The following is a 21,757-nucleotide window of genomic DNA, read 5'->3' as shown; positions in this document are numbered from 1 at the left end:
TACTTCCACACAGAAAGTAATAGATGCTTGATACAAACAAGATAAAAAATATTCTGTGAACAGGCAACCTAACTAGATAGATGAGATGGAATAATTCCTGAAGTTAACAGGAGTTCCTCGACCAAATCGCATCTAAAGTGTTCAAGTGACAAGACTGCCGATTCCGATTTATTAACGTCTACAAAAAAAGAAAAAAAAAACAGTCTTTCAAAACTATGAGACACGGGAACCTATGGTCGACCTAAGCCATAGTTTTGAGAGACAGTTTTGTATTTGGATTTGAACATGAATTGTCACTGGGAACCTGTATCTTATAAGAATTTTTTCGTTGAAGAGCATGACTCTATGATATATAAACACGATTAAACTTTAATTGCAGCTTCAGTAAAGAATATGTTCCAACAAAGAGTGAAGGTGAGAAGGCCCGGTCCAAAATTAGGATTCTGAATAGTTGGGAGCATTTTGAGAATAAGGTTAACCTATGACACCATAGAAAGTCTCCACGAAGTCAGTGAAAATTGACCGAGCCACATAGGAAACCATGGAAAGTCTCCACGAATTCAATGAAAACTGACCAAGTCACACAGGAGAGGACATGAAGCGTACAGACAAGCTAGTTCAATCAAAACTCGGTGAAATAAATCCGGTATTTTAGTATTTGATGGCGTAATCTTCATCAGGCCATTTTTAGATGTTCGGAAATATCTTATGCGAATAACTGCCCCCTCCCCCCTAAAAAAGAGGTAAAACCACTGTTTGTCACCGCATGACCCTTAAAACCAAAAATAATTCGAGTCTAATTAATGTAACTAAATTATATTAGCGTAACGAAATTTTATAAGTAAAGTAACTAAAGCCAAAATATTTACTGGGAAAAAAAATCTGGAAAAAGTTCTGCTAGCACCTAAAAAAACTGCTAATTGCAAAAATATTTCTATATATTTTGACAAGGGATTACAACAATTCAAAAACCTTGAAAAAGAAAACCAAAAGTTTGAAGCTTAGTACATATCGTTGTTAGAAATCGGACTTGCTTTTATAATAATAATAATAATAATTTATTTCTTACCCACAACAACACTATAAAAGTATTAAATGTGGAGTACAAACAATTAAATAAACACAAAAAAAGCAAAACATACACAAAATGAAAAGTAATGACAATAGAAATTTTTTACGTTAATACAAAAAATTAAATAAACAGACAAAAAATGAAATTTAAAAAACACAAAGAGAAAAACAAATACACACACAAAGTCAACGAAAAAAAACGGATAAGACGGTGGTGAGGGGACAGGCGCGCAGAAGCTGTACTGGAGAGTTGTCTGTGAAAAATCTCCAACTTTAAAGTTATGTCAGGAACTGAGAATTTTTTAACAAGAGTCCGGTTTTTTTGTCCAAGGTGGAAGATACAGAAGAAATTTGCAAAATTTCTGAAAAGGCCTGAAGAAGGGGGAAAAGACCTGAAGCATAAAAGACAGAATGATCACAGAAAGTAGAATAAAGTTTAGCCAGCGCACGTCTATTATACTTCCCTCTATTTGCAACAATTTTTGCATAACCAATGTGAATCTTTTTACTTATATCACAAACAGTACGCTGACGTAAGCTCGAAAGATTGTTAGTAATAGAGATACCAAGCCAACGAATATAATCAACAAGAGGGATAGTGAAGTTATTACAGTGAAGGGGAGTATCAGTAATACAGTTATAGGGAAGAAACTCACATTTATCTATATTAATTGAAAGGCCAATATCAGAGAAAGCATCAGAAACTATAGAGACGATTTTGGAAAGACCCTTTTTGGAACGGCTAATCAGAAGCAAGTCGTCAGCATACGCAAGATAAGAAACATCCGCAAGACCAGAAATCTTAGCCAGCACACTAGAAATACAAATCTTAAAAAGCGTAGGGGACAGAACACCACCCTGCCTAACTCCTCTTCGCATTCTTATAATAGTGTCTGGTGCAGATCCTAATTGAAAAAACGAATTTGAATACCAAAACCTAAGAAGCATTATAATAGAGAGATTGACCCCAGAATTATACAAGGAAAAAATGAGCTGACTATGGACCACACTATCAAACGCTTTCGAAAGATCCAAAGCACAAATATAAAGACCATTTCCCTTAGAAGAATTATCAGCCAATAGAGAAGACAGAATCTTATGCGCATGCTGACAACCCACCCCACTCCGAAAACCAAATTGTTTCTCATCCTCAATAATATTTTTAGTCAAAAATGGTAGAAGGATATACTCAAAAACCTTACTAATATTACAAGATACAGTAATAGGTCGATAGCAAGAGCAATCAATCGGTGACTTTCCCCTTCTTAAAATTGACGAAACAGTGCCACACAGAAAACTCCCAGGTACGTATGAAGTACATAGACACATTTGAAAAAGAAGCTGAAAGTGAGATATAAGGGGGGTGCATTCAATCGGCACCAAGCTGAAGTTGGAAGGCAATTACTTGTCATAGTTTCATCATTTATCTTGTCAGAATTTATCACTTTTCGCCAATTCTCCCTACTTACAGGGAAATCCATACCGCGGTAACGTGCCGACCTCAGATAACGTTTATAATTGGTTTTAGTTTTACGTTTGATGTCAGCGACACACCCAGAACTTGGCCGACCACATTCATTCCATATTTGGAGCCATAATTTTGCTTTATTTTTTATCGACTTTAAACAAGGATCCATTGACCAGATAGGTTTTTGTGTTCTTTTACGAATACGTTGTCGAGGTACGGCAGCTTCTTCTGCCCTTTTCATACACATCACAAGTTGGTTATAATAACAGTCAATATCGGCTTTACCATTCGTAGGTACCTGGCGCTGAAGAAGATGATATGGAACACATATGGTAGAAAGAAGGGTTGTCAAGGTAGAAATGTAGTGCAGTATATTGGCTTTGCTCCAATTACTTTTTTCAAACCACTTCGATTTTTCTCGCGAGCAATTGGTTTCCGATAGATCAATATCCATTGTAAATGTCGCTGAAATTGGCATGTGGTCAGTATCTTGCTCGTTAACATGAACAGAAGCAGAAGAAGAGATAATACCAGGCGAGCAAATAATATGGTCAATATCACTTGTGCTTCCAGAATGATGAACATATGAAAAATTGTGGGATTTGGGCACAACGCGGTATGAAGGAAGACACTCAAAAAGCAGTACACTTCTCACAGAAGATCGATTAATATCAGTATTTAGGTCCCCAATTATTATATACTGTAGAGAATTTAACAGTACCTAATTCACAAGATTCTTAAGCAGACCACACGCCTTTCCGAATTTAGTTGAGGATCTGATCGAGTATCCTTCATATGGGAGATAAGAGTTTATAAATACAATACTGCCGACACGCACAGCCAAAAAAAATCGTCGGAGTAGAAGAGTACTGGGGAGGGTAGATGAATGTCCCGTTTAAAGACACAGGCTAGTCCACCGGAAAGGCTACCGCCAGTAGCTTTTGCTGGACTCAGGAACGCAGTATGATGCTGACTTCGACGCAAAAAATTAAAACTTGAAGCAGTGAGAAGATGCTCCTGGAAACATACCAAATCGTAGGAACCGTACAACTCATCAATAACAAAATCCTTATCTTTGGTGCCATTTATACTGAATGAAATAACTGAGATTGATGCACCCATGGTTGAAAGGTGGATTTGCACTTTATTCGATTCTTAATAACGAGGCAGGAAAAGCTATAGGAAGGGTGTTTTTGGCCGCAATTTGCGCAATTGGGATCAGCAGATAATCAAATATCTTTGAAAGTACTTTGGTTTGAAATGACAGCAAATTCTTTGCGGTTAGAAGACAAGCGACAACGAGAATACATATATAGAAGCCTGCCGGGTGCCAGGTGCTTGGGCCCGGCGGCTGGTAATATTTGTATATATTTTAACAAGGGATTACAACAAAATACAGAAATCCAGACTGGCATTAGGAGAGAACATATGATGCTCTGGCTTTTAAAAAGTATAGGGGATAATCGCCCTACTACCGTTTGAGGTAACTTCAGCTCGTTCTAAGTTCGACTTGAGTGTTCACTTTTACATCTATTTGTTTCAGATTCAGTTGTTTATCAGTAGTCCCAAATTGTCTCCGATTGTCTGCGGTAAAAAAACAAGCAACAATGAGAATCCATACATAGAAGCCTGCCGCTTTCCTAGTACATATAATATATATATATATATATATATATATATATATATATATATATATATATATATATATATATATATATATATATATATATATATCTTCTATATATATAAAAATAAGTTGTCTGTGTGTGGATCTGTGGATGGATCAGGTGACGTCATGTTTGTTCGCATATGACGTCTGAATTATTTCACACTAATACAAAAGAAGAAAAAAACTAAAAAAGGTAAAAACTACAAAAAAAAACTAAAAAGAAAAAAAAACTAAAAAAGCTAAAAAACTAAAAAAAACTAAAAAAAGGTAAAAATCTAATAACTAAAAAAAAAACTGAAAAAAATAAAAAAAGGCAAAAACTACAAAAAAAATAAAAACTAATAAAAAAACTAAAAAAGCTAAAAAATTAAAAAACTAAAAAAAAACTAAAAAAAGGTAAAAAACTAAAAAAAAACTAAAAACTAAAAAAGAAAAAAACTAAAAAAAAGGAAAAAACTGAAAAATAAAAGAGAAAAAGAAAACTGAAAAAATATGAATAAATATATATAAAAATAAGTTGTTTGTGGGTTATGTCTGTCTGTCTGTCTGTCGAGTGACGTCGTGTTTGTCCGCATATGACGTCTGAATTATTTCACACTAATACAAAAGAAGAAAAAAAACTAAAAAAGGTAAAAACTACAAAAAAAACTAAAAAGAAAAAAAACTAAAAAAGCTAAAAAACTAAAAAAAAACTATAAAAAGGTAAAAAACTAAAAACTAAAAAAACTGAAAAAACTAAAAAAAGGCAAAAACTAAAAAAAAACTAAAAACTAATAAAAAAACTAAAAAAGCTAAAAAACTAAAAAAACTAAAAAAACTAAAAAAAGGTAAAAAACAAAAAAAACTAAAAACTAAAAAAGAAAAAACTAAAAAAAAGGAAAAAACTGAAAAATAAGAGAAAAAGAAAACTAAAAAAATATTAATAAATATATAAAATATAAATATAAATATAATATAAATTAGCAATCAACAAAGCACCGAGACACAAATGACGACCGGGACACAGGGAGTATAAATGACGACCAGGACATAAGTAAAAAAAAAAACTAAAAAAATGGTAAAAACTACAAAAAAACTAAAAACTAATAAAAAAACTAAAAAATCTAAAAATCTAAATAAACTAAAAAAGAAAAAAAAGAAAAAAGGAAAAAAATAAAGGAGAAAAACAAAACTAAAAAACGAATGTATATACAGACCGGGACACCGGGATACAAATGACGACCGGGACACAGGGAATATAAATGACGACCGGGACACAGGGACACAACTACAATGGGGACGCCGGGGGGCACAGGGGGATATAAATGACGACCGGGACACCGGGACACAAGGAATATAAATGACGCCCGGGACACTCAAAGAGAAATCACAGACTGGAACACCGGGACACAAACGACGACCGGGACACAGGGAATATAAATGACGACCGGGACACAGGGACATAACTACAAAGGGGACGCCGGGGTGAACAGGGGGATATATAAATGACGATGGCGACTCAGGGAATGGTCGATTAGCAATCACCATCAACAAAGCTCAAGGGCAATCATTAGAATCATGAGGTATAGATCTGAATACGGATTGTTTTCCCATGGACCATTATATGTTGCATGTTCAAGAGTCGGTAAACCTGACAATCTATTTATATGCACAGACAATGGGACAGCAAAGAATGTTGTATATTCGCAAGTTTTACGTAGTTAAAAACATATATATATATATATATATATATATATATATATATATATATATATATATATATATATATATATATATATATATATATATATATATATATATATATATATATATATATATATATATATATATATATATATATAAATATATCTATATTCACAGGTGGGACATAGGGACACAACTACAATGGCGCGTAACTAATATGGCGCGTAACGACTTACGCGCGCGGGGGGGCTTGGGGGGGGGCGCGAAGCGCCCCCACCAACTAGGTGTTGGGGTGGCGCGAAGCGCCACCCCAACAGCTAGTATATATATATATATATATATATATATATATATATATATATATATATATATATATATATATATATATATATATATATATATATATATATATATATATATATATATATGTTTATTTTTCCACGAAATTGGTCATACACTTTTACCCCTTAAAAATCGGCACATTGACATTTCTGGACTCAAAAAACGATATTGATGGGTTACTACTTTAAGGAAGATTTCGCTTTTTTTTTTCCAGAATGGGGTACCAAACCTATGGTGACGCCAAGGCATCACGCAGAAGTTTATATTAATCTGTGGTTAGAAGACAAGCTACAGCGAGAATTAGATATATACAAGCCCGCCGCGTGCCAAGGTTAAAAAAAAAAAGACGGAAAAATCAAGTAATTCGAGGACCACCATGTGAAAGCGGCATAAAAGTACTAAAAAGTAGAATTGTGTCGTAAAGTGACAGGAGACAGTCCTACAAAACTGGGCATTTTTTTAAAGAGCACTTTACTGTTATTTATCATACTTATTGTTATTTATCATGAACTGGGCACGACAAAATGGTCAATTTTATGATACATTTTACAAAATTTATTTCAAAACAATTATACCAGTATAATATAATTACCTTCTACGTTTTTACTGCAATTAAGTTCTTTTGTTGAATTTTTAAAGTTTATTTAGGGCGTGTATGGTCTCTGATCTAATTAATCTTAAAAAGAGCAAACCTTTTCATTAATACGAATTTTCCTACAAGAGAGTTCTTTTTGCTTATCTAAAATTAAATCTATATATCTACATTCATTTAAAATAAAACTTTTATTTAGTAGACCTTGGTTGACAACTACGATATATAAATCGTTTGTCTCTTTTAGTGGGCATTTCTTTTCCCTAAATAAGGAATAAGTCTTTCAAACCTCCAAATTTAAGTCCTTTTAATCTTGACAAAAAAGCATGCCTTTGCTTAAAAACGACAAATATCCTTGGAATCCTTTTCGAGTGGAGAGTAAACCCATTTCCTTTCCAAAAAGCCTTGAGTGTCACAGTCATTTATTAGAAAGTCCGTCTCTCTCAAAGAAAAAAGCAAACAATACCGTTCAAAGTCGGCAGTGTGAAGCTCGGTATTTGCAATCATCCCGAAAATGTCAAGTCATAACTCTAGGTAAAGAAAAAGCAAAACATGACCCAGGAAGATACTGAGATTTTAAAAACCGTTTTAAGGCTTCAGTATTGAAAGAACCACTCAAAAATAATAGAATTTTTTTAAATTGGTGAAAATTACTGCTGATAAAATGAATTTTAAAAAGGGATTAAATGTTGTCTTGAGCCCGCAAGATTATACAAGCCTAATTCATGCCACTGAAATAGATTGCTTAGAAATCGATGCTACAGCCTGAAAATCCATAACTAAGGCGAGCTTAAGCAGTATTTTCGTTACGTTTAAAAGAGAGAGTGTAAAACTCACTATTTTAATTGTTTGACGCAAAAGAATTCAAGAAGAAAGGAAACAGGAAAGAAAGGAAAAAGAACAAGAGCTAAGAGCTCATATGGCCCTTGTGACGAGGCGAGAAGAGCTAAGAGCCAAGAGATCATATGGTATGAGCTCTAACAAAATTCTATGAATCAATAGATTGATTTAAAAAGGTAAATAAGAGGCTTAATGCCGGTCAGGATTTAAAATAAAAGCTCTGACTCACGATGTCCTTCTAAATATCAAAATTCATTAAGATCCGATCACCCACTCGTAAGTTATAAATGCCTCATTTTTTCTAATTTTTTCTCTCCCTTTAGCCCCTCAGATGGTCGAATCTGGGAATCGACTTTATCAAGTCAAATTGTGCACCTCCCTGACACGCCTACCAATTTTCATCGTCCTAGCACGTCCAGAAGCACCAAACTCGCCAAATCACTGAACCCCTCCCCCCAACTCCTCCAAAGAGAGCGAATCCACTACGATTCTGTCAATCACGTATCAAGGACATTTGTTTATTCTATCCACCAAGCTTCATCTCGATTCCTCCACTCCAAGTGTTTTTCCAAGATATTCCCCTCCAACTCCCCCCAATGTCAAAAGATCTGGTCGGGATTTGAAATAAGAGCTCTGAGGCATGAATTCCTTCTAAAAATCAAATTTCATTAAGATCCGATCATCTATTCGTAAGATAAAAATACCCCAAATGTGAAAACTGGAAAATTTTAACATTTTCCAAGAATTCTGGTTTCCCCCTCCAACTCCCCCCAATGTCACAGGATCTGGTCGGAATTTAAAATTAGAACTTAAAAGCACAGGATCCTTTTAAATATCAAATTTCATTAAGATCTGGTCACCCTTTCGTAAGTTATAAATACCTCAATTTTCAAAATTACCCTTCCTCCCAATTCCACCAAAGATAGCAGATCCGGTCCGGTTATGTCAGTCAAGTAGACAGGTTTCTATTCTTCCCATCCAGTTTCATCCAGATCTCACCAGTTTAAGTATTTTCTAAGATTTACGGTCTCCCCAACTGCCCCCCCCCCAATTACGCTTGATCCGGTTGAGATTTATAATAAGAGATCTGAGTTACGAGGTCCTTCTAAATATGAAGTTTCATGAAGATCCGATCACTCCTTCGCAAGTTAAAAATACGTATTTTTTCTTATTTTTCAGAATTAACCCCCCCCCCCCCCAATAGAGCGGATCCGTTCCAATTATTTAAATCACGCATGTAAGACTTCTGCTTATTTTTCCCACCAAATTTCATCCCGATCCCTCCAATCTAAGCCTTTTCCATGATTTTAGGTTCCCCCACCCCAAACTTCCCCCAATATCACCAGATCCGGTCAGGATTTAAAATAAGAGCTATGAGACACGATATCCTTCTAAATGTCAAATTTCATTGAGATCCGATCACCCGTTCGTAAGTTAAAAATACCTCATTTTTTCTGATTTTTCAGAATTAACCCCTCCCCCAACTACCCCAAAGAGAGCGGATCCGTTCCGGTTATGTCAATCATGTATCTAGGACTTCTGCTCATTTTTCCCACCAAGTTTTATCCCGATCCCTCCACTCTATGTGTTTTCCAAGTTTTAGGTTTCCCCCTCCCAAATCCCCCCCCAATGTCACCAGATTCGGTCGGGATTTAAAATAAAAGCTCTAAGACACGATATCCTTCTAAAAATCAAATTTCATTGAAATCCGATCACCCGCTCGTAAGTTAAAAATACCTCGTTTTTTCTAATTTTTAAGAATTACTACCCCCCCCCCCCAACTACCCCAAAGAGAGCGAATCAGTTCCGATTATGTCTATCATGTATCTGGGACTTGCGCTGATTTTTCCCATCAAGTTTCATCCCGATCCTTCCACTCTAAGTGTTTTCCAAGATTTTAGGTCCCCCCCTCCAACTCCCCCCAATGTCATCAGACCCGGTCGGGATTTAAAATAAGAGCTCTGAGACACAATATCATTCCAAACATCAAATTTCATTAAGATCCAATTACCCGCTCATAAGTTAAAAATACTTCATTTTTTCTATTTTTTGCAAATTAACCGGCCCCCCCCCCACTCCCCCCCCCAGATGGCCAAATCGGGAAAACGACTAATTCTAATTTAATCTGGTCCGGTCCCTGATACGCTTGCCAAATTTCATCGTCCTAGCTTACCTGGAAGTGCCTAAAGTAGTAAAACCGGGACCGACAGACCGACAGACAGACAGACAGACAGACCGACAGAATTGGCGATTGCTTTATGTCACTTGGTTAATACCAAGTGCCATAAAAATAGTAGAAAAATGAACATAAAGAAACAGAAAGTCATCAACAATGAAAATGAAGTTAATTTTAATCGATTGGAGTCTCCACAGGTATTTTTAGTATTAAATATTCACAGAAAATTTATCTTTGATATAGTAAACACTTCCAGAGACAAAAAGAAAACCAAAAAAAAAAATCCTTTAGATAGTAAAGTCGGTATTTTGGCTCATCTCATTTTTTTTTTCTTAAATGAAATTTTTTTTTCTAAAAAAAGTGGGATCGGGCCCAGGAGTGGAATCAAGATTTGTTTCTTGTTTTTTGTTACAACATGTGTTTGGGATGAGTCTCAAAATTCTTGCCGATTTCATAACATAGAAGAAAACAAGGCCTCCCCACAGGCTGAAACCAGCTGGTATTTCTAGACTATCATATTTGCAAAAAGGGGAGCTATTGGCGTATCTAGTCTCGTACTTAGATGTCTAACCCTAGTATTAATATGTATTTTTAAATAGAACACAATTTGTCAAAATTTATTTTCAATTTCTCCCGTATCTCAGAAATCTCAATCGTTGCAATGAACTAAAAATTGTTACGACTATATTGTATCTCAAGGTCATAACCATGGTACAACAATACGATTGCTTCACCTCACTTACTTACTTAGTGCTTAGATCCTCCTACGCCTGAGGGCGTAGAGGGCAGCGACGGTTGACCTCCAACTTGACCGATCTTGTGCCAAAGACCAAAGTTCATTCAAAGTGGTTCGGAAACTCGTTGCTTCTTTCTCCAGGAATCTACCAAGTGCGCTGCGTTGTCTTCCAATCCTTCGAATACCGGGTGGGGTCCAACACCATCAACCTTTTGGGAGGCGTCCTTCGCTCATGCGGGTCATACGCCCGCAATACTTCCATCTTCTCATTCTGATCTCTTCAGCCACTAGCGGTTGTTCGGTATCAGCCCTAATCTGGGCATTTGTTACTCTATCGGTCCAATGTATTGCACGGATTCTACGCAGGCAATTATTCTCGAAGCCAAGTAGCCTTTTCTCAGCGTTTTTTGAAAGGCTCCAGGACTCGCATCCATATAAAAGTACAGAGAGTACATTACTCCTAAACAATCGCAATTTCAACTTCTGAGAGAAGTATCTGCATCTCAAAATATTCTTCAGCTGAGAAAATGCTCCACCTGCATACGCCATGCGTAGCAAGACTTCTCTGTCACAGTTCCCATCTCGGGTAATTGTACTACCGAGGTACTTAAATTCACTGACCTCTTCTATATCAGTACCTTCGTATCGAATCCCAGCAGCAATGGTCGTCACAACTGCGTTTGACATACTTTTCATTTTATAAATATTAATCTTCAAGCCCATAGCGGCCGCTTTTGCTGCTAATTCATTCAGATTATGTTGAATGTCCTCTTGGCAGTGAGCTATGAGAAAATTATCGTAAGCGAAATCGCAATCATATATTTGACGTTCAAAGCTTAGTTGTATGCCTCCTCTAAAGTGGCAAGCTCGAAGAGCAAAATCAATAAGTATTATGAATAATATTGGAGATAGTAGACATCCATGACGTACACCGGACTTAACAGGGAAACACTCTGACAGCCCATTTTCCATCTGGACTGCACAAACATGTGCAAGATACAGGGATTTAATCATATTCACAATTTTCGGAGGTATTCCATACGCTAGGAGAATTTTCCACATTGCCTCTCAGTGCACAGAGTCAAATGCTTCCAAGAAATCTATAAACACTAAAATAATCTGCCCTTGCCATTCGTTTGAATCCTCCAGTAGAACACGTAAGCTAAATATCAGGTCGCACTAAGAACGATTTGGGCGGAATCCATGTTGCTCATCCCTTAAAATTTTGTACACTTTAGTCTGGATTCTACTAAGTACAATCTAACATAGAACTTTACTTCCGACTGACTGGAGTGTGATTCCTCTCCATTTTTTCCCACCTTTCTTGAAGAGTTTCACGATAATGCCTTTATTCCAGTCAAGAAAGACAGTCTCGTTGTCCCACACCTTACCAAGCAGCTTAAATAGTGGGCCAGCGAGAGCTTTTTTTCCATAGGGACTCCATCACACCCGGCTGCTTTTCCATTTTTAGCGACTTCAGGGCCTGAAAGAGGATGGGGCCCGAATACATGTCCAAGTTAAATAGGTGAACGTCAGGGACCATCAGTGGCTCATGGGGTATTGGCTGGTTCACAGCATCCAAGAAATATTCGCTCCAACGGTTTTGAACATCTACCTGATTGGTAAGCAGCTGCCCACTTTTATCCTCTATGAAGGGGCAAGGGTTTGTTTGCGCACTGGAAAGCTTCTTAGTAAGCATATAAACGGTTTTACTATCACCCCGGTCGGCTGCTCTTTCTGCCTGCGCTGCTATGTTCTCAGTATAAGTTCTCTTGTCATTCCTAGCAGACATTTTCACTCGCTTATGGGCAAATTTATACTGCTGTTTTAAACTATCACAGTATTTTGCTTATAGCTAGGTTGACTAGATGAATGACTAGGTGAGTATTTATCAAAAAGAGCTTTCAGATTTGTTCCTTCCTGAATCAGCTGCCAAGTTTCTTCACTAATCCACTCTTCCTTCTTTCTTTTCTTATATCCAGGAATTTCCACCGCAGCATCTTTTAGGCGCTCTGATACTCATTTCCAAAGATGTTCTGAACTTGTTTCGTCGGAGTCATCAAGGCTCAAGGCTGCAAACCTATTTTCTAATGCAAGATTATATTTTTGACGAATAGTCTTATCACGGAACTTCTGGATATCAAATTTCTTAACTGCAACTTTCACTTTCTTCACCGCCTTTAACTTGATTTTCCAGGTGGATATAACTAGTTGACGGTCAGAGAAGCAATCGGCTCCGCGGTAAGCTCTGACATCTTCAAGGGACCTTCTTCTTCGCTTGCTGATTAGTATATGGTCGATCTGGTTTCAAGTGGTACCATCAGGTAATTTCCACGTGTATTTGTGGATAGTCTTATGGGGATACCATTTACCTCCTACAATCAAGTCATTAGTGACACAATAATCAACCAGTCTCATGCCATTTCTACTGATTTCACCAAGTCCATGAGAACCAATCACCGTTGGCACATGATCCTGGTGGCAGCCCACTTTCGCATTAAAATAGTCACAAACAACCAATATATCATGGTTATGAATTTTATTTGTAACATCACTATGTGTCTTATCAGAGTCGCTTGATTCACTTGTTGGGGCATACACTGCTATGCGCGTCATTTTTGCCTGAGTAGTCGCATAACGCGCTCTCAGGATACGATCGTTAATTGATTCCCAATAACGAAGGCATTTATTTGCTGCACCACTTAGAGCCACTGCCAACCCAGCCGCTTTAATACATTCTTTCCCAGATTAAAGCACATGATAATTCTCACACTCAATGGTCCCAAACTGTGGAATTCGTGACTCAGAAAGGGCAGCAATATCGATTCGATACTTGTCAAGAGTTTTCATCACATTATTTATCCGACCCGGCAGAGTATCTGGGTTAATCGTTCTAATATTCCAAAGTCCAATTCGAAAAGTATCTTTCGTAGTCAAAAATCGTGTCCGGGGGCGTTCAGGGTTTGTATCTCAAGATCAGTCAGAATTCCGAGGCCATTTATCGTTGATTCAGAAATAATTAGTTTTTGACGGTGACAGGTTATTAGCATGTCGACCAGCCCTCACCACTTTATGAACTTGGGGTTGTCAGTTGTGGCCTGAGAGAGCCAACAGGGCAACCCTGTTAACCACCTGGGCACACACCAGGTGGTGTTTCACCCCTAATTTTCAAGATAAATCAACATTTCAATTATATGCTTTTATACAACACTGTTTGATTGTGTGTCTTCACGAATATATTTGCCTTTTGGTTGTGCGCAGCATTGCGTATTAACCATAGATGATAAAATCAACTCGAACTTAAAAATGAGCGCAAATAAGACAGAACGATGTCAAGTCCATAAAACAAACTAATCCATCCCTGAAATTAATCCAAAAACTATCCCGGTATGCTCAAATGAACAAATATTGACCTTAAAAAAAAGAATATTATCTGTTACCATGGGACATTAAGCTTGATACCCCCCCCCCCCAAAAAAAAAATCGTTAAGCCAGACAACGTCCGAAATGATCGAAGTTAATTCTACACAAGCCAAACAGACTCTCGGACGATCGGCATAACAAAACCGTAGTGCATAGTCTTTTGCGAGGCCCAGACAAAAAAATTGACACCTTCTTCCAAACAAAAAATTACAATCCCCTTGTCTTCTCCCCCCAAAAAAATTCTTCCCTAAAAGTATCAACCCGGCCAGCGGTGAAACAAAAGCTTTGATACAAAACTTCGCATAAAACTACATTTAAAATGTGTCAAATTTTAATAAAACCTATACTGAATACATCGCTGCAATGACAAATAACCGTGTTTCAGGTATAAAAAAGAAAAAACGCGTATACTCTCTTATAAAGAATGAAACCCCAAATAACTGTGATTACACAAGTACTTTTGAGAAATACTGGCCTCAGCTACACGTGATTGACTGGAAGTTACGGACACTTAACAATTAAAAAATTTAGATTTACTGGTTATGTCAGAGCTTAGGCGGATTTTTGCCAAACGTTTCAGGCGGATTTTGGAACCATACTTCTTTTTCTGTACCACCTTTTCGTAGCTGTTCCATAGAAATATTCAAGTACTATACTTGTGCATCACTCATGTCAAATCCTAACTTTCATGAATAGATTCTATCAACTTATTCCACGAGAAAAGCTTTAGAAAGCCTCTACCATTCAGAAACTTGTGCCTCAAAGATGAAATTTTAAAATCCTTATAAGAAATCTATTTTTAAGAATCACACATGAATTTGATTGTCTTATTCATTTTTCTTTTTGACTAACTTTTTCATTCTTCAGAACTTTAAATTTTATTAAGCACATTTTCAAAAAAAAAGGAACTAATTTTTGTGGTTTGATACGTACTCTACAATCTGCTTCGAAGGGAGAGGGTAGCATTTCGTGAAATACTTTTGCGTAGCTCCCTAATAACAACATGTATCTATGACATTTATTCATTTTCTATGTGAAATCAAACAAAGTATGCCTTTTTTTGTTTAATTCCATGAGAAAGGCTATAAAAAATCCCTTTTATTCAATAAATTATGTTTCTATGGCTGTGTCTTTATTTTGGCCTTTTCAGGCCAATCTGCCCATGCTTTTTTACTTTTTCTGGAAGCTTCAGTCTCCACTGTTGCATTTTAAAACTCAAAAGAGAAATAAGGCGCATTTAAAGTAACTTTTTCCAGGAAAAGTCCAATGCGAAAAACGAAACGGTCTTTTCACTTGCCTGACATCGTCTGAGAAAGCCATAATGAAGACATAGGGTAAGAACAACTTTTAAGACCATTATAAAGAGCTATCGTTACAATACCCTTTATTTATTTATTTTTTAACACTCATAAATAAGCTTTGTCTTTTCTTACAGCTGTAAATCTTATTAACCACACTTTCACGAAAGTAATAACTTATTGAAATTAGGCATGAACGCAAAGATTCACGTCAGGGAGGGGGGGGACATTTCTAGTATGGTTATTGCGTAGTTTCCCCATAAAGATATTTATATGCTATTTTTCTGAATATCTTGGGTCAAATCTTAAATTTTGAATGTCGATTCTCATCGATTAATTATGTAAGAAAGGCTATAGAAAGTCATTATCATTCAACAGCTTGCGTTTCTAAGGTAGAATTTGAAACCCTTAGTAAAGAACTATCGTTAAGGAGTGTTTATATATCAGTTTTTCTCCTAAATTACCTGTTTCCAGCTCTCATGAAAAAAATTCTCCTTCGAAACTATTAATTTTATAGAGCTAATTGTTTCCAAATTGATATTTGCTGGAGAGTAGGCTTGTACACGGGATCTCGCTTCGGGGAAGGGGTCATATCAGGGAGCCAAAATTGGTTAAAATAGTAAAAAAAGGCAGATCATTCGTCAAGAGAACCCCGTTTTAAGGTTGGCCTGGGCGCAGAGCTCTTCTTCTTCTCGTATGTGTGCCTGGTTTAAAGCATCTAATTCCTATGTGAGTTTTCTTCTTAACAAATTTTCCGGAGAACTGTTAGGATATCTAAACCAGAAACAATCTTACAGAGTGCCTACTACAATGTTATCTAAACATCGGTTTTTCCTTTCCTTTTTCTGGGGATTTCTTTTCCGGACTAGTTTTTAGGAGATTAAATGGCTTCTTCCCTTTGAAAGTCGTTCTTGTCCTAGAAACTTCAGATTCCAAACAGAATTTCTTTTTCGTAGGATCTTGTCTGAACAATCTCAAAGACAAATGATAAAAATAGCAACGTCATTGACGAAAGAAGGAGTAGGTGTGTCAAGCAACTCTAAAGGGTAAAAAACTAAATTAAAAAAAAAAGAGGAAATCTATCGAGGGGGGAGTGTATACTGTACCGGCTCTTAGCCCCTCCCCCATGGCAAACACTCAAATGATTTCCATGCATAAAATAATGTCATTAAACTATTCACATAGGCAATGCGTTACCAAAGGGTCCAAAATCGTGAATATAGAATACACTAGATTCCTTTTATGCATTTTATAAACATGGTTTCAGCAAATTCCAAGCTACAAATTGGTCTTAATCTTTTTTGGTAGATTTTCCTATTCCTCACTTGTATTTCCGAGAAAATCTACTTAACTGGGTCTTATTCAATAAAAAAATAATAACAAAAAAAAATCTAAAACTCAACTGCAGTAACTCAAACTATCCTCTGATGCAACCAAGTATCCAAAAAAAAAAAAAAAAAAAAAAAAAAAAAAAAAAAAAAAAAAAAAAAAAAAAAAAAAAAAAATAAATCAGTCAAGGATGCAGCTCCTCAAATCTCGGCACGGCGGGAATGGCGTAATCAGAATGTTTCTTGTAAGATCTAATACTCTAAAGGGTTAAAGCATGTTTCTCAGGCTCTGAATAGCCGAAATCTAATGTGAAGCCACTAGATTTGCAAAGCCTAGCATCTAAGTCCAGCAGAAAACGTAGTGGCAAGGACGAAAAAACAGGCTTTGGAAAACCTATTGACTACTTTGAATCTTCATTTATTGTTCCTATTTAAAAAAAAACTCAACTATTTTGCAAGTTTCATAAAAGCTTGAAAACAAGAAAATACTACAATTTGGCAGAAATAGTGAAAGCAGAAAAATTGTTATTACTGGCTAGAAGTTGGCGACAAGCGTGCTAAAGCACTTGAAAGAGCCAAAGGAGTAGTCCAGGGAAGGATGTCCTTACAGATACTTGGATTTTGACTTGATAACGAGTTTTCAACATAAATGCTAGAGAGAACGAGAGGCGTGCAAAATCAAAAAGAAATTTTAATTTTTCAGCAACACCAAATGAAATCCACGTTTTGTTGGTATGCTGTTTATTAGTGGTTATTGCCCGCAATATTCCCAGAGCCTATTAGTCTGTCGAACAAGACCTGGGATGTGAGCTAATGAAAAGAGCCATGTCAAGGAACCGCTTCATGAAGATAAAAGAGTAAATTCATTACATGTTTATCATAAACAGAGTTTAAAGACTACATAGATTTCAAGGTGAAGCCACTTCTCCACATCGTGAAAGAGAAATTTTGCACGATTTGGCATCCTGATTACGAGAAATCGACGAAATAATTGTCAAAAATTATGAAAACACAGTCTGAATCAGTTTAATAGAGAGAAGTCCATTTGTTTGAGGTACAATCTGTGGGCTTTCTATACCTCAAACGGCCACTGTCTCAAGTTTCATCTTAGTTGAGATACATAGCCACAGCGACCTAGAGTCAAGAGACTGTCATGAGTGACCACGGATATCAAGTTGTCAAGAAGCTCTTAGAGATTGTAGACGACAGCAAAGGTCAAGAGCTTTACTCCGATAATTTCTTCGACAATCATCAGTTCCTGCTCGAACTGAAGACTGGTAGCTTCAGAGCGACGGCGACTGTACGAAAAAACCGAATTACTTGGTGTCCACTCCCTTATAATAGTGAGGCTAAGAAGGATATGAGAGGTAATTAGTGTAATATGGCAGCAGACAAGAGACCGCAGATGTACTTTGTAGAGTTCCAGCGTGACAGTACAGGGTCACTACTGGAAACGGAGTATAGACAAAGCCAAAACCACTCCTCGTTTCCTGAAACAAAGAGAACAGCACAGCCAGCTCCAGATATGGAGGCATTAAACACTTTCTCACCAAACGCAACAAATACAGTCACTGCTCAAGGAAATCACTTACTTACTGCACAAAGGATGATGTTACCCTCTGCACAGGATCCTTCATGACTTACCACACGAAGTTTTGACCATTTATGAGTGTTTTTTCCACTTTTGTTGTTTTAACATTAAATCTGTACCTTGCAAAATCATGCATCTTTGGGTAAGGAATTTGTCCAGTGTCCTATAAATGGGTTAGCTTATATCTCAGAAACTACATGCGTGAAAGATTTTGAAATTCATTTCTAGCCTTTCGATGGTATAATGAACAGCTTGTCCAAAGTACGAAACTTCATGAAAAAGTAAGGAGCTTCAGCGATTTAATGCCTGATTGATATTAATTGCTTTAAAACCCAAAGCTTATTTCTGAGCTTTTAAATTCTCTTATTATATTTCCACATATTAAAGATCCAAAAAGGGTTTATAAAGACATGCTTAACGAGCTAAACCCAGATCCTTGAAACTAATTTACAAAATTGATAAAAAACTACTATTTGATAAGGTTAAGCAAACACCTCTCTTCACAAATGCACTTGAAGTAGCTTGCACACATCTCCCTCCCCCACTAGACTCTCCCAAAAAAGTTGGGTATATAGGTAAGTTAGGGATGGTAATATATTCAATGAAAATCAACCATATTGAAGATATATGTGATAATTTTGCATAGAAAGGCTCAAAGTTTTGAAAAAAGTCTCCATTTTTTATTATTGATAACGAGATCAAATCAAATTCTATCAAAACTGCCATTAAAAACTCAGCCCCCCCCCCAAAGAAAAAAAAATCTGCTCTTTGTTGTTGCTGAGAAGGACCCTTGGAGACAGGTTCGTAATATTTAGTATTGTTTAGTTGTAAAAATCCTCAATTTTAGTATTTTTTTTTCAGAATATTAATCTAGTAAATTGGCAAATATTGATATCTTAATTCTCGATTGAAGTAAGGTTATAAAACGACTGACCTGATGACGCACTCAAGGACTCTGATTCAGAAGAAAGACCAGGCCCCAGCTCATGACCTGTAAGAAATTATGAATGCAATTCCAACACCTGTAAATGGGTAGATACACATCCTTCTTAGGAGAACCATTTCCTGCCAAAATGTCCCTATACACTCTAATTCAGCGCAAGTCTAATTTCCTAACCAATTGTAATTACTCAATCTACAACAGTTACTGATTTTTCTTCTATAGTAGCTGTACAATGATGACGGCTATGAAAAATTTCTGCTGCACAAAAGATGAAAATGCAGTCTCTGCCCAATAATTCTGGTGGCATTTTCGACAGGACGTCGATACTAGATTTTGCAACTCTAGCATGCCTGTACTTGGTTTTGGCTTTGGAAAATCATTAAAAATACGTTTTTACCCAAGTGGATACTAGATCATATCCCAGAAACTATAACAAATAAAAAAAAAACTAACTGTGCCGTTGGATTTGCCGTGGCTATATCAAGGAAGGTCCATCCTCACGAGCGCACCAAGCTCACTGTGTTCCCAGTACTATATTTCATTGACAAAATACTTCTGACGAGTTTTATATATGTTGTACATCCTTTCCTTACTTGCAGGAATAATTGCACATTAGAACCCCTTCGTGTGGTTTCCTTTGGAGGTTGCTTTTTTTCGTCGTAACCAGTATGGTCGTAGAACTTATTTATTTATTAGTGAGTGCCATACTGCCAAATAGCCGTAAACTCATTTTTTAGCTTATACTCTCCTGTAAAGTTAATGCGTAATAAGCTAAGTCTTAACACCTCTCGAGTCATCGCAGCAAGACTGTGGAAAGTCCTAATCTTAAAATAAGGAAATTACCCTCAAAAGATTAAGAGACGTATTCTGCTGCGGCTTCTTTGACATTACGAAACCGAAAATCCACAATACTTTTTTTTTCTGCCCGGCTCTTCAGATCTTAGATAATCCCCGCTAGTATTTCATTTTTTAAAGAAACATATTTTGTCGTCAAGGAATCTAGATACTGGGCTAAACAATTAAGAAGAATTATTAAAAAGGGGACACGTCAGGATAAAGGAATCAATTCAAGCAAATAATAAGAAACTGCTTTTTTTTCCTCTGAAACTGAGTAGTGTTTGACATCTTTATTTATACCAAGGACATAAAAAAACAATGTTAAAAAATAGGTACTGTTTTCATTAAAGCGGAAAGCAATTTAAATCTAGATTTAAATTGGGGGTGGGGGGGGGGGCTTTGAAATAGGTTGACTATATTGATTTTCACTAATGTGTTTGTAAAAATAAATTGCTCTAGCCTTGATTAGTAAATAGATTTTTATATTACTACTACTACTGCTACAAGCCAGTTCTTGCAGCACCGAGCCACCAGAGACCAAAATTCGAAAGGTTTTTTTCCCCCAGTTTATTAAAGCTTCACTCTGTACCTTCTCCCACTTAGTTCCAGTTTACTTTCAATTCCTTTTTATGACCATCTCAATCGGGGATGACCTGCTTTCCGTTTGGCATCAGACGGTTGGCAGGAAAGTACAATATTTGGCAATCTCTCCTACTTCATCAGAAGAATGGGTCCAAGCTATCTCGACCTTTGCGGTAACTATTGCTTTGGAAAATGAGATTGTGCCTTTCTTTTATATATAGTTTGCTGTTTAATATACGGCCAGTCAGACGGGTGCCCATAACTATCCTTCGGAAAAATTTTACATTATCTTCTTCGGTCTTTCGAAGCGCCCACGTTTCAGAGACTTAGTTGACCATTGTCACGATCGTATCGACAAATATTATGATCTTATTTCGCGGGCTTATCTTCCTATCCGTCCAAACTATTTCCATTTATGAAGAAACATCTTAAGACTTGGCTAGTCTACTTTTTACACAAAGTTTATGTAATTAGTTGCTGGATAATTATAAAGGAACAACTATCTTAGAACTTTCCTGGATAGCATTTTTGCCTTGTTCAGGACGAAATTGGTACTTTGCGGTTCAAAATGAAGGAAACTGATAGAATACTGTGACACTTATCCTTTTGTTGCTTAAAAAACTACTACTGCTACTACTAACAACTCATCGCAGCACCAAGTCGCCTGAGACCAACACAACTACGCCCACACCTCCTCCATCTAATCTATTCAAAACCTTCTTCATAACACCCTCACAGGAACTTCACATTTTCCGTAAATCTTTTTTTATGACATCCCCCTACCCCATCCACGGACGATCTGCTTTTCTTTTAGCCCTAGACGAATGAATATACTTCTGTGACCATCCTTCTTCGAAAGAATTGTAAAATCAATCATTTTCGTAAATAGGGATTTGAAACATCCCCTCGAAGGTTTTCAGACCTGTCGAGTTTTCTGCTGTAACTATAGACCATGCCTTCTCCTTGTTGGCGTGTTTCCCCATTTTTTAAACCGTTTCTCCCCATTCATTTGCGTAAGAAAGAATTTTCTTACGCAAATAAAGCATGACAGATAATTTTTAATTTAAGAAACTTTACATATTTGAAATCAGAATAGAAAGTACAAATTATATCCATGCAGTAATTTCAAACTTCCTTCAGTTTCTATTGACAAGGGCAGCTCTTTATTTACCAATTAT

General features: G+C 36.5%; 1 protein-coding gene across 2 annotated transcripts in view; it reads right to left on the bottom strand.

Moving 5' to 3' along the window:
• LOC136026680 (centromere protein F-like) overlaps positions 1–21,757 on the bottom strand; it is a 111,011-nt gene that overhangs the window by 43,138 nt on the left and 46,116 nt on the right. For both annotated transcript variants that reach the window (XM_065703421.1, XM_065703422.1), the window contains exon 5: positions 19,152–19,208. In XM_065703421.1, the coding sequence (XP_065559493.1) occupies positions 19,152–19,208 (57 nt within the window). The remainder of the gene's footprint in view (positions 1–19,151; positions 19,209–21,757) is intronic.

This window comes from Artemia franciscana, chromosome 4 (genome assembly GCF_032884065.1).
Source record: "Artemia franciscana chromosome 4, ASM3288406v1, whole genome shotgun sequence".
Classification (NCBI taxonomy): Eukaryota; Metazoa; Arthropoda; class Branchiopoda; order Anostraca; family Artemiidae; genus Artemia; species Artemia franciscana.
Note: the sequence above shows the minus strand (reverse complement) of the source record. Positions and strands in the feature narration are given on the sequence as shown.